Source organism: Manis pentadactyla, chromosome 8 (assembly GCF_030020395.1).
Source record: "Manis pentadactyla isolate mManPen7 chromosome 8, mManPen7.hap1, whole genome shotgun sequence".
Taxonomy (NCBI): Eukaryota; Metazoa; Chordata; class Mammalia; order Pholidota; family Manidae; genus Manis; species Manis pentadactyla.
The window spans coordinates 96,022,209-96,036,122 of NC_080026.1; the positions used below are offsets into that span (position 1 = coordinate 96,022,209).

At 35.4% G+C, this 13,914-nt stretch overlaps 1 protein-coding gene across 40 annotated transcripts in view; it reads right to left on the bottom strand.

Annotated features, from left to right (window-relative positions):
• Positions 1 to 13,914, bottom strand: part of USP54 (ubiquitin specific peptidase 54) — a 160,241-nt gene that overhangs the window by 47,555 nt on the left and 98,772 nt on the right. For all 40 annotated transcript variants that reach the window (XM_057505978.1, XM_057505975.1, XM_057505999.1 and 37 more), the window contains one exon: positions 13,551 to 13,643. In XM_057505978.1, the coding sequence (XP_057361961.1) occupies positions 13,551 to 13,643 (93 nt within the window). The remainder of the gene's footprint in view (positions 1 to 13,550; positions 13,644 to 13,914) is intronic.

A 13,914-nucleotide genomic window follows, 5' to 3' on the forward strand; every position in this document is an offset into this window, starting at 1 on the left:
AGCCCCTTTAGTCTTTCTTAATCAGGTTTCCTCAAGAATTTTAAGCCCTACATTATGATTAACACACATGTAGGGGGGGCACGGGGAAGGCAGTATAGCACAGAGAAGACAAGTAGTGACTCTATAGCACCTTACTACAGTGATGGACAGTGACTGCAATGGGTGTGTGGGAGGACTTGGTAATATGGGTGGATGTAGTAACCACAATGTTGCTCATGTGAAACCTTCATAAGGTTGTATATCAATGATACCTTAATAATAAAAAAATAAAAATAAAAATAAAGAATTTTAAGTCCTAAAATTCTAAGACATCAACAATTCCTAATGAATTAACTCCTCTCCTATGCATAGCACTAGTTATGTTAACCATCCTAGAGAGAATTAAGGAAACAGTCACTTAAATCACTTTCTGTGTTCTGTGGTTCAGATGACCCTGTTTGAGAAAGGATAGGGCTCCACTAAGAGATGGCACAGAGTAATAATAGTTAAGAGCATGGATTCTGGAATCAGACTATCTGGATTCAAAATCCCAGCCCTGTTAACTTAGCATCTATATGACCTTACAGAAGTTACCTAACTTCTCTAAGCTTCCATTTTCTTTGTTAAAAGAGGATTGTACTGTAAAACCCTGACAGCTATTCTTTTTTTCTTTTTTGTAACCCAAGTGCCTAACTTAAGCTTCAATAGCCCAGGCATCCATTTCAAAGAGGCTGTCATTAGAGACAAATAAATTTGTTATTACTAATAAACAAAGTAACTAGCCACTAGATAAAGAGCCAGGCCACCAACACTAATGACACTCCTCTGTTTGAAAGATTTTGCCTGATTTTGATAACTGACCATTTGGGCCACTTGCCTTCTCTCTTCCTTGTGCTTTCAATTCCTGCTCTTATGTTTTAAATTCACCAATAAAGAGTAAGTGGAAACCCTAGCACTACACCCAACTCCAAGAAAAACAGAAACCCTCCAGCCAGGAGTGCTCGCTTGCTCGCTCTCACGTGCGCGCTCTCTCTCTCTCCTCTTAACCTTGCTGTGTGGCCCCCAGGTGTGCTGTGCAATTTCCAGGTCTTGCAGGTAATAACCCCTTTTTTTCCCCATGATTTCCTGATGACTGTTGCTGAAGGATGTCTTTCAATCATAGTAAGAACCACAATGGTCAGTCCACTCATAGTACTGGTTTGGAAAGGAGAGATGTCTGTGGGAAGCTCATGGGGCCCAGGTGAGGACCCCCAGGCATTTTCTAGCATTATTACTGAAAGGCTGAGCCCAGCACAAAATGAGAATTAGTAATTGCTTTTACTTCTAAGGATTACTGAAGGATTAAATAAGTTATCTGTATCTTTATCTGTCTATATCTTAGATAATGCTTGGCAGTATGATGAGTACTATCTAAGTGTGAGTTAGCTATTATTATTTTTATTATTCTACTTGGGAGTCATTTTAGCTTACTAAGGAGCCTCTCTGCCACTGACCTACGCTGAAGATGGGCCTCAGGTCAGAATGCTTCTACCTTGAGCTACTTGCTCCATCTCTGAGATCTGGGTAGGAGACTAAAATCTTCTCTATTCTGTTGCTCCTATTCAAGAGAGGCTAACTTTCTATGACTTAGATAAAACGAGGGTTTCAGCACAAAAAGGGAAAGACCTAACATTTGAGCTCTGCCTGCACACACAGTGGATATGCAACAAGAGATCTGGTTCTTGTGTTCAGTATCATCAACCTCTTTTCTCACCTGTTAATTTCAGGCAGCTTTCTCTATACACATTGAATATGTGAATGCATTCAGATTGTCTGCATCTTCTTTATTTTATTTTAATTATGGTTACTGTTCTTGCTCTCCTATTGTTATGAAGCAGCAAGTGTATCAGGGATGAAGCAGCCTGAGCCCGCCCAGCATGCATTTGTAGAGCTGGAGCTCTGGAAGACGCTGTAGCACAAAGCCCCTCTGTTAGGGCAGCACACTAACCCCTGTGTGTCCCTCTCACACAGGGCTGGAACGGGCTTCCTCCTGTTCTCTGTTTCACCCTCCTCCCACCTTTCCCAGAGGGAGATCCTGTTCACACCAAAGAAAGCCAAGAACATTTAGTTCAGCATTAAGAACAGGTGGTAGCACCAATAAGAACAAAAACTGGTATTCTTCCAATTGCTGAGTTCTATGGCAAGGAGAGAGAAACAGCAGGAAAAACCAAAACCCAGGAATCATTTTTCCCTGTGGGGTCCCTGATGGTTTTATTTCAGTAAACAGAGAAAACCCACCATTGAGGTTTCTCTCTGCTCTTCTTCACAGGATGAAACCAAAATGGTCTTCTCATTCTCAGGAAAAGGTAAATTACTTTCTGTCTGTTAACTATTTTCTTGGATACAGTGCAAAAGCAACAAGACTTTAATGCCTAAAAGCAGGTGCTTCCCCACCCATCTCTCTTGGATCAAATAACAAACAATTCTACCCACATGAGCACATAATTATTTGGATTAGTAAAAACCATGTAAATAAAATAAAAGTACTATACAGACAGAAAGTCTTTGTGCTTTGGCATCTACAAATGCAGCTGTTGCTTAAGTTTTTTTTTCCTTAAAACACAGACTTTTGTCTGTAGGCAGTGAATAGCTGTTTATTTCTCTCTCAGTATTTCCTAACCTTGCATCTAAAGGAAGTCATAAGTAGAGACGGGGTCAAGAAGAAGAGCTATCACTAAATTTGATGCTTTATGGGCCCGAGGTCTTTGGAAAATCACGAGTCCTATTCATCCCTGAGAGGTGTCCAGCAATACCTTCTGCAAAGGCATCACACACTTTATGCAGTGCTACTAAGTCAGTCCTTCGGGTATCTCTTCTTGATCTGGACTTCTCAAATTGCTCAGCATTTTGGCTCTCGTAATCACTCCTTTTCTCCACACCTCCAGGAAATCATGGACCTAAATAAATCATAACTTAAATGTGGCCAATTAAGCCTGTTTGTAAACCCAACCCCCTCAAAGAAAGATGAATGAGTTACTATCTCTTGAGAGTCACTGACTACTGGAAAAATAACTTTCACTGGTTTTGTGTGTTCAAAAGAATGTTTATGTTCTCTTTCAAGAGAGGGAAGAATATGTAAATGTTTACCACTTTGACCCTCAAAACAATAACTTTTAATTTTTAACATTTTATTGCAGAAAATTTCAAACATACAAAGGTAGACAAAATGGCCCAATAAACTCCCATGTACCTATCATCTACCTTCAACACTGATCAGCCTATGGCCAATCTCAGTTCATATGTACTACCCAGCCACATACCCACTCACAGATCATTTTGAAGCAAATACCAGACATTCATCTGTAAATATTTTAGGATATGCCCCTAACAGTAATTCTTTTTTTAAAAAATAACCATAGATAAGAGGCTGACATCCAAAATATATAAAGAACTCATTCACCTCAACACCCAAAACACAAATAACCCGATTAAAAAATAAGCAGAGTACCTGAACAGACATTTCTCCAAGAAATACAAATGGCCAACAGGCAAATGAAAAGATGCTCCACATCACTAATCATCAGGGAAATGCAAATTAAAACCACAATGAGATATCACCTCACACCACCAGTTAGAATGACCACTATCCAAAAGTCAAATGCTGGTGAGAATGCGGAGAAATAGGAACCCTCTTACACTGTTGGTGGGACAACAAATTGGTGCAATCGATGTGGAAAGCAGTATGGAGGTTCCTCAAAAAACTAAAAACAGAATACCATTTGACCGAGTAATTCCACTCCTAGGAAATTATCCAAAGAAAACATGATTTGAAAAGATATATGCACCCCTATGTTTATCACCGCACTATTTGCAATAGCCAAGATATTGAAGCAACTTGTGTTCATCAATAAATGAATGGATAAAGACAATGAGGTACATACCCACAATGGAATATTATTCAGCCATAAAAAAGAAAAGAAATCCTGCCATTTGCAACAACATGGGTGGTCTAGAGGGTATTAACTCAGTGAAATAAGCCAGGCAGAGAAAGACAAATACCATATGATTTCACTTATTTGTGGAATATAAAAACAAAGCAAAACAGAAGGAACAAAACAGTATTACACTCAGAGACACTGAAAAGTGACTAGTGGTTACCAAAGGGGAGGGGAATGGGTGGAGGCGGAGAGAGGGAGAGGGGGACTGTTGAACTACTGTGATGTACATTTGATTAAAAAAATAAACAAACAACCATAATATCATTACCAGACTCAGAAAAGGGTGATAACAATTCCTTAGTGTCATCAAATATATAGTCAGCTTAATAGAAAATCCTGTTCCAGTTTTGGGGAAGGCTATTATCTCCCTTGGGATTTGTTAACCTTTCATCTAAAAATGGCTGCCTTGTGGACTTCTTGATTAGAAAATTATTTGCATATCCTATATCAGTTCCTTTAAATTAAATTTGGTTACCAATGTAATTTTTCCTTGAGTTTAGAGCTTTATTTGCACTCAGTTCATAGCCCAGTACTTTGGACTTCCAGTAGTGAAGTTAAAGACTATCATAAGCCACCTATCACACTCATTCCTGCTACCTATGCAAAAACAGACAGACCCCCACATACATGCAAAGACAAAGATGGAGAGAAACACAAAGAATTCAAGATACTGGACAGAGAGACAGAGAGCAGAGACAAGCAAAATTCACCAAGGGATGTATTACTTTTGGTGGGAAATCATACACTAACTTTGAGATTGTACAAAATATAAGTCAGTTTGCTAATTTTTGCCAATATAAAAAATGTAGGACCTTATAGATCACCAACAGTATTCAAGTCAAATTTTGAGAATCAATACCATAATCACTTACCCCACGGGGGAAATGGAAAGGGGGACAATTCTGGACATGCTCAAATATTTTGAGATTGTATAAGTTTCAGATTCTGCCATAAACTCTGGAAAGAATCATAATGATCTACTGTATTTTTACTTGCAGTCTTACCCTTCTATTTGAATATCATGTAAATTTATTAACTCCAAAATTCAAAAGTATAATAAACAGTTTTATACTGTCCAAGTCATGTCAATGGCTAAATTAGTTAAGAATATTTAGGTACAGCCTAATGGGACTTTAAGACTAAGAAAGGTTAATCAAATGACCACACAGATATTATATCCCATAGGTAAGTAAAACAAGGAAGTTCAACTCAAGTAGATGAACCTGCTTTAGACACAGGGACATACCTTCCTTATGTGAAGAATGTTTATTACTAGCTAAAAATTTCCAGGGAACATACTAGAAATTTAATTTCCTAGTTAAAACAGATCTGGATAATGGGCCTACTCTTCTCTGATACTGGCCATGACTACAGGACAATGAAGAACCTTCCATTCCTATAATCTACAAAAGAAAAGAGGTGATTGATAATGAACAATGAGTCATTTCTTATATTATTTTTTTATTTCTTATATTATCATTTTTACTCCATGTGCTTATGCTTAGTACCTAATAGAGGACCAACTATATTGTACACACTCAAAAAATACTAAGGGATTTATTCTCGGGACTCTCAAATATCCCCCCAGTTAACAGGTGGACTATCAGCAGAACACAAACTTTCCTGTCCCTTTGGAACAGTCTTACTGCTCTACATATACAGACTTAAATTCCAGGACTCCTTATATACTAAAATCTATTTCCTTTCCAACTAACCCCCATCACCACCACCATGCCTCAGCTTTTATGCCTTATACTAGTATTCTTAAAAGAAAAATCACTAAGTGAGAGTATTTGTTGAATTTAATCAATCAATGTAGCATTCTTCTCTGCCTACAACAAAAAACACTCTGTTCTACATCCTGGCACTGCAAAGCCTCTAGTACAATCCCTGGAAGAAGAACAAAATCTTTGTGGCATACTAAGTACAGAGGACGGATTTCCTCCCCTGGACAGAGATAAATAAATAAGCCAACACCAAAGTCAAGTCATACCCTGGGGGCTGGAGGTATAAGAGCAGATTCAACTTAAATAAATAAGAGCTTTGGGCTATAGGCATAACAAGTTTAGGTCAGGAAAATTATTTTAGTAGCACTAGACGTGAATAGATTTTGAGTTTTAGAAGGCACAGGGTAATTATCACACAAATCTATTTGCTAAGTCAGAGTTGAAAGACAAAGTAAGCAGAAAGACACTGACACAAATTGTTTTAATAAAAGTCATCATTAATAATTTGCATGCAAGATTTCAAGGCTGAAATTACTATAGGGACTTAGTATCAAGCAACACACACACACCCTGTTTGCAAGACCAACAGAGAAATACATTATTGTAAACGTTGTGTATGAACCACCATAAGCAATTACATGCTGGATAAAACATATACTATGGTACCTAATGAAGATCACAAGGCACAGGGATATTGATAAATATTCACAGAACAGAAGAAAAAAACAAAACTATTAAACAAAGACATGCCAAAAAGGTATGTTTACATAAGGCCAACAGTAAATGCATTTTAAGTGTTGGTGCAAGTTAAAGTAAACAACTGGGGAAGGAGCAGGGATGTGCATCTGTCAGCCAGACTTGGAAGGGCAAGTCCTTCATCCAAATATCAGACTAAGGGAAAGCTGGCTAGCTTCTGATTCATCTAGGAACATGTTCATGTTTCTTTTTGTCCTTAATATTAGGTTCTATGCTCCAACACAAAGAATTCTAACTTTACAAAACTGCCAAGTTATTATACAGTACTTGAAATCCAGGAATTTTGTAGCTTCTTGTTTTGAGAAACATCTATGAAATAAGAATTTTAGGCATCAAGCTTAGCATTAAAGAATGTAAACAGGTCATGAAGAACCAGCAAAAAGGAATTCTTATTACCCTCACCAAACATTCCTCAAATTTTTAAATAGGAGACAGAGAAAAAAATGACATTTAAATATACATATAGAATCACATCCACACTAGAATACCACAAAGTTAATAGGTAACTGCAGGATATCAGATAAATGCTCTGCTGACAGACTCTTTCACTCTTCCTTCAGCAGATCTTTCCTACCATCAAGTGCCAACCCTCCCACCCACAGCCACACACACACACAACCTTACTAAATGAAGTATGAAGGCTTAAGTTAGTAGACCTACTAAAGCATGAGGTCAAAAGTCACAACATGAAAATCTCGATTAAATAGGACACTAGTGAGAGAATGCATAAAAGACAAAAAGAAAAAGAAAAAGGACTTAACTAAAATCCAAGAACTACTAAAAGAAAATATGAACCCAGAAAAAGTAAGTGTTTTTATTATACTCCAGGCACTGTCAGGAACACCCAGAGGGAAGAAAGCTAAGCCACCTTCCCAAAACTCATTCAGCCATGCTAACCACTGTTAAGTCAAACAACCATGGATCTAGATAGAGATAGTATTTTTTAAATTTCATGAAGATAATTTTCTGAATTGGAGTTCTGAAAGGTGGATGTGGTTTGGTTTAAGAGGGATGTGTTGTGTTTTTTATTGTTTGTTATTGTTTTGGGTGTCAAAGTGAATGACATCTGCAATGTCTAAATGGTAGGCTTGACAAGAGCACCATCTGCTACTATAGTTGAAATGAAGAGTGCCTGGGGAAGGAAAGAAAGGGAAAAGAAAGTGTGAAATTAGTTTTTTTGATGTCTGTCTATAATCATACATTTTTAAGTGATTTAAAACACAATTGGGATTCACTTCAAGGTTATATGGGAATAACTTCAAAGTAATACTTAAGGATATTTTTAGATTAGAAAAAATGAAATAGGAACATACTAGAGAGAGAGAGGTAATTTAGGGTCTGAAAAAAAAAGTACTCTTTTTATTAAAACAGTGGGCAAAAAGACTTTCTACTAGAAATATCACAGACCAGAGAGGAGACATAAAGAGAAATGAAAATCTCTGTGGTGGAATTCAGGCAACTTTCAGCTTTCCTCTTTACACTTTAGTGTACTTTAGTACTTTTCTCTATTTATAATAAAAATCATCATCCAAGTAAAGAACAAACATAACTTTCATATATAGGCAAAGAATGATAAATTATTATTCTAGTGCCCACCATCCAATTTAAAATATGAAAAAATTAACTATGAGTTTGGGACTCCCCAGATGATTACATTTTCCCCTCCACCTTCAAGAGGTAACCATTATCCTGAATTTTGTGAAAATCATTTCCTCTTTCTCTACAGTTTTATCACATGTATATATCCCTGAAACATATTTAGTTTGCCTGTTTTTTATTTGTATCTAAATGGTCATAATTTATGTAGTATTTTGTGACTTGCTTTTTTCATTCATTGTAATGTTTTTGTGATTAATCCAAGTTGATATATGTAGTTACAGGTTATTCATTTTTCACTACTATGCAGTATTTATTTTACTCTGGGAATAAAGCATAATTTTAAAATCCATTCTACTATAGTTGGAATGGGTTGTTTCCATTTTCTGTAACCACAAAAAATACTACTTTGAACATTCTTGAATATATCTCCTGGTATGTGTGTGCAAAGAAGCTTTCTACCACGTATATCTAGGAATGGAATTACTAAATGGTAGGTAAATGCTAGGTTAATTTTACTTAACAAATATAATGACAAACTTTTCCTAAATAGTGGGATCAATTTATATTCCAACCAGCAATGTATATTAAGTTCTCATTATCCCACCTTTTAGGTAACAATTTTTAAATTTCTATTAATCTGAAGAGCATGGTTTAATTTACATTTCTTTGATTACTAAAAAAGGGTAAGCACCTTTCATATGCTTAAGGTCTTTTGGACTTCCTATTCTGAGAAATGCCTATTTATGTCTTGTACCCATTTTCCTGCTGACTCAGTTATGTTTATTCTTTATAGTTCTCTGAAGTTCTATGCTGGATAGCAATCCTTTGTTGGTTATATATGTATAACAGATAGTTTCTCCCAGTTTGTAGCCTTGTGTCTTTACTCATTTGGAGTTTTCTGATGAACAGAAGTTCTTGAATTTTCTGTAGTAAAATGTATCCATTTTTTTAACTTTGCATTTTTCATGTCTTATTTAATAAATCCTATCTATTGCTGAGGTCATAATAGGCTCTCATATTTTCTTCTAAAACTTTAAAAATTTTGTTTTTCACAGCTTAATTCTAATAAATCTGAAATTCTTACTTTTGGTATACATAATATGAGAAAGGGATCTAATTTTTTTTTTTTACTATAGGGGTAGCAAATCACCTATGTACCATTTATTGAAAAGTCCTCCTTCTCCTTTCATTCACAGGGCAAGTAGCAAGTTTCCATGTCTGTTTCTGAACTCTTTATTTTGTTCTATAGTTTATTAGTCATACTGCGTTGATACCACATTGTCTAAATTACTATAGTTTTATAAGTTTTGATACCTAACAAAGTATGGCAGTCAGTAGTACTGTTTTGTCAAATATTTCTTGTTCTTCCCTCTGCCATGGATTTTGACGGGATCAGACTTTCTGCTCCCCATGATTCACTGGAGCCATATGATCAACTGTTCAATGAAGTGACCTGCTGAGCATTTAATTGCCTGTGCAAAACCCTCCAGAGCTCTTTTTTCCCTCTGGCTTAGCACCAAGTCATATTCAACTTGGTTGTAGTTTGGCATCCAAGTTCCTGAGTGACTATAATCAGTAGGATTTTCCTACTAACCTGCAGCGGACAAGCAATGTGAATGAGAAATAAATCTTTTGTATACTTATCACTGAGATTTTAGTTTATAACCACAAAATAATTTAGCCTAATCTGACTGATACACAAGGCAAGGCACTCATTTTGTTATTATTCTTCAAATGTCCTGTCTATTCTTCCCTGTTTGTCATATGAATTGCAGAATTGAATTTTCTCAACTTCCAGGAAAATACTGCTGGTCAGAGTATACAGTAGTACCACCACATGGAAAACATGGAAATACTAGAAAAGAGTAGGCATTATCTAAAAAAGTTGAAGATATGCATATTCTATGATCCAAGACTTCCATTCCTTGACATATATGCAAAAGAAATATGTACACATGTGTAGATAAATATAAAAGAATGTTTTCGGCACTATTTTTCATAAAAATAAAACACTGGAAATAATCCAAATGACTACCAGCAGTAGAATGGATAAACAAACAGTGGTTTATTTACACAATGAAATACCATATAATAATGAAAAGGAACTCAACCTGCACACATGATGATCTTATAAACATTGCTGAGCTAAAGAAGATACACCACACAAATACAGAATCATTCCATTTAAAATAAAGTTTCAAAAACAGAAACTTAAAGAGGTATAAACTTCCAATTATAAAATAAAAAACAATAGAATTCGTGCCTCATATCAAATTTACCGAGTATCATAATTCTTCCAAGTGGTAAAGATACCTCAAGACAAATGCTGGGCATAGAAGCCACAGGGCATAAATATGCAAAGAAGTAAAAAGTTAACTTTTTCAAACAATAAGGCTTCTCTCTCACTTACCAACTTCACATTTCCCTGTATGGCCCCGGAAGATGACTGGTTAGCCAGAGACGGGTAAGATTCCTCAAGGGAGGAACAACCTAAGACAGGCACAGTCGCAGGGGGGCCATCAGGTGAGAAATTGGGGATCAACAGAGGTGAGGCTTAGAATCTCACCCCCCCGTTCTGAGAGAAATCTTCTGCATACGTGGATGTTTTATTGCCCTTGTCTAGCTTGGATTAACACATAGTCTACAGGCACACACCTGATCATCTACATGTGCTCTCTTATAACACTAAACTATGTTTTCTACCTTTATCTTGTATCTACCTACCACTTCAGCATTTTATTAAAAATAATAATAATAAAGAGAGAAATGTGGTATCCACATATAAATCAAGTATAAAAACCAAATGAGTATTCATATTTGAACTGACTGTTTATAGTTCATAATGCATGAGCAAAACCGAAAGTTTCTGTGATGACTGCCCTTGTACTGTTCACTATGTAACTTATTCATTATGTAAGAATTTGTTCTACATGTAAAAACTTGTTTGTTATGCCTCAGAAGATTGGAGACTGACAAAAATTAGGCTTGGGGTGGAATAATGATTGTGCATTGAGCATTGACTCCCCTATACAGAATTTTATTGTCGTTAACAACCATTTGATCAATAAATATGAGAGATGCCCTCACAAAAAAAAAAAAAAGGACAGACTTCCAATGGTAAAATAAATTAGTAACCGGGATGTAAGGTATAGCATAAGGAATATAGTCAAGATATTGTAACAGCCTGGTAGGGTGATAGCTAGAACCTAGAATTATGTATATAAATGTTCTACCACTGTGTTGTACACTTGAAACTCATGTAATGTAATAGTGTGTGTCAACTACCCTTCAATAAAAAATAATTATTAAAAAAAAAAAAAAAAAAAAAAAAAAAAAATAAAAAACAATAATAATAATAAGTCACAGGGATGAAAAGTACAGCATGGGACATATAGTCAATAATATTCTAATAACTGTATGGTGACAGATGATAACTATACTTTCTGAGTGAGCATTTTATAATGTATATAAATTTGAATCACTATGCTGTATACCTGAAACTAATATAATGTCAACTATACTTAAATAAACACAAAAATCCTTAAACACATTAAAAATAAACACATACATACATACTTTGACCTCACACACACACACACACACACACACACACACACACACACACCAGGTAATATTTTTAATTAGGTTGTTTAAGAATGGATACATAGGCAGTAAAACTGTCAAGTAAAATAGGGAAGTGATTACCACAAACATTAGGAAAACGGCTGCCCCTCGGAGAAAGGAGATGTGATTGAGAAAGAAGGGAGGAAGAATTCAATGGTATTGGCAGTGTTCTATTTGGACTGGCAGTATCTCTAAAGAGATGTTAAAAGTATATTCACTTTATGGTTACTCAATCTATTGGATCTCTGTGGGGGTTTTACATCAATATCTTACAACTTTTTATTAGATTTATTCATATCTATTTTATATACTTTGTTCCTATTATAAGAGCTCTTTTTAAACTACATTTTCTGTTAGTTGCTAGTATACAAAATGCAATTAAATGTTGTATCTTGATCTTACACACAACCTGCTAAAATTCTCTTACTGATTCTACTGATTTTATCGATCGATTCTCTGGGATTTTTTTTTTAATAGCCAATCACATCATCTGCAAATAATGACAACTTTGTTGCTTCCTTTTCAACAACTGTCTTTCCTTTGTTTTCTTGTCTTGACTAAAACCAAGCATCATGCCTTGGTTTTTTGTTTTAGGAACATGAACTGGACTTCCCTTGGCCTTGTGACCAAAGAACAATTGTATTTCTTGTTCATTTAAAATTAGATACTTAACATCAATGTACCTTTCAGAAATTCAGGCCAAATGCTCTTGTGAATAGCCTTCTGTCTGAATGGGCATAGTTAGAAACATTACAACTTGTACAAGATTTGGTTTTATTAAAATTTTCTATTTTTTAATAAAAAATTTTTCATATTAAAATTCTTCAATTAACCAAGAATTTACATTCTGTATTTTTCTAAAAGTTCAAGGGTTCCAATGGGTAGAAAAACCATGTCCATGACCTTAGTAGCAAAGGGTTCAGAAGACTCAGTTATCTCTTTCTAAAGATATCTTCCCTTCATGGACTTGAAACTCCGAAGTAATACTGGTCAAAAAATTGTTTTGATTCAGTTGTTGCAAAAAATATATATAACTGGGAAATTCTTCTGGACTTTTTGGTCACAATTCCTATTCTAAGATGTAAAAGCAGCAAAATTAAAATGTAATTGATCATATCCAAGCATCCCTGTGGCATACCAAGAATTCAGACTTCATGAGTCCAAAAAAGGACTCTGGATGCTTACTCAGAACTCAGACTCACCCAACCATAAATAACCCACTGTATACAGGGTCTGAGAAAACAGAGAAGCTACACTTTGGAAAAGCCAAAAAAGTGATGGAGAATGGGCCCTTTACACACCCTAGTTCTTCCTCTTTAGCAGCATACCTAAAATCTTTGAGTCAGAAATCTCTCACCTTAGCCATTTTCTTTGTTTCTAAATGAATCCTCAGTCTCATTTTATTGAGAAATGAGAAAGCTGGATCAGATCATGGGGTAGAGAACTGGTATAAAGAATTTACTAGATGTGGTAATGGGAAACATTAGGGAATGGAGAAATGGGAAAATTTTAGTACTGGCTTTTCTCAATAAGAAGTTTGTCACAGACAATAGTTGATTCCATTAAAAACACTTGGTTATTTATTCTTTCAAAATGAAAATTTAGAATTAGCTTTTCATGTATATAGTCAACATCTAAGCACATTTGAATAGCATCCTAGCACATTAAATAGAGCTATATGGGCAAAACGGTTCAGAAAAACAGACTACTGAAGCCAAGTAGTAATTTGTTAAAGCAACCAAAAGTAATCATGCTCACCCTTTGCACTAAACCACAGGCAGATAATTCAGTAAGAAATTATTTAGCATCACCTGATTAACCAAACCAACTTAGTATTGGTCATTTGACAACCTATGATAATGAGAAGAAACAAATTTGAAGTACTTACCTTGAGAGCACAAAAGATGCAGGAATCTCCCATGCACTTGTGAGTTGTAAGCTGCCTAAAGCTACGCCGGAAGATATCCAAGTGCCATAAAACCTGGTAAAGAATAAAAAATACTTTATTACTTTATAAAAAGCCACCATTTAATTTTAAATTCAAGAGTTCAAACAAACATAGATGGTTGCAGAAGATTATTTTATTTCCAAGAGAAAAGCTCCTTCTAGTATAGAAGGATAAAACAAATGTCAAAAAGGAGAGGAATCTAACAAGAAAGACACATGACCAAATTGTGGAAAATACATTACTTTGAACATGAAGGAAGGTTACACAGAGAAAATATGGTATATCAAATGTGATCCTGAAGAGG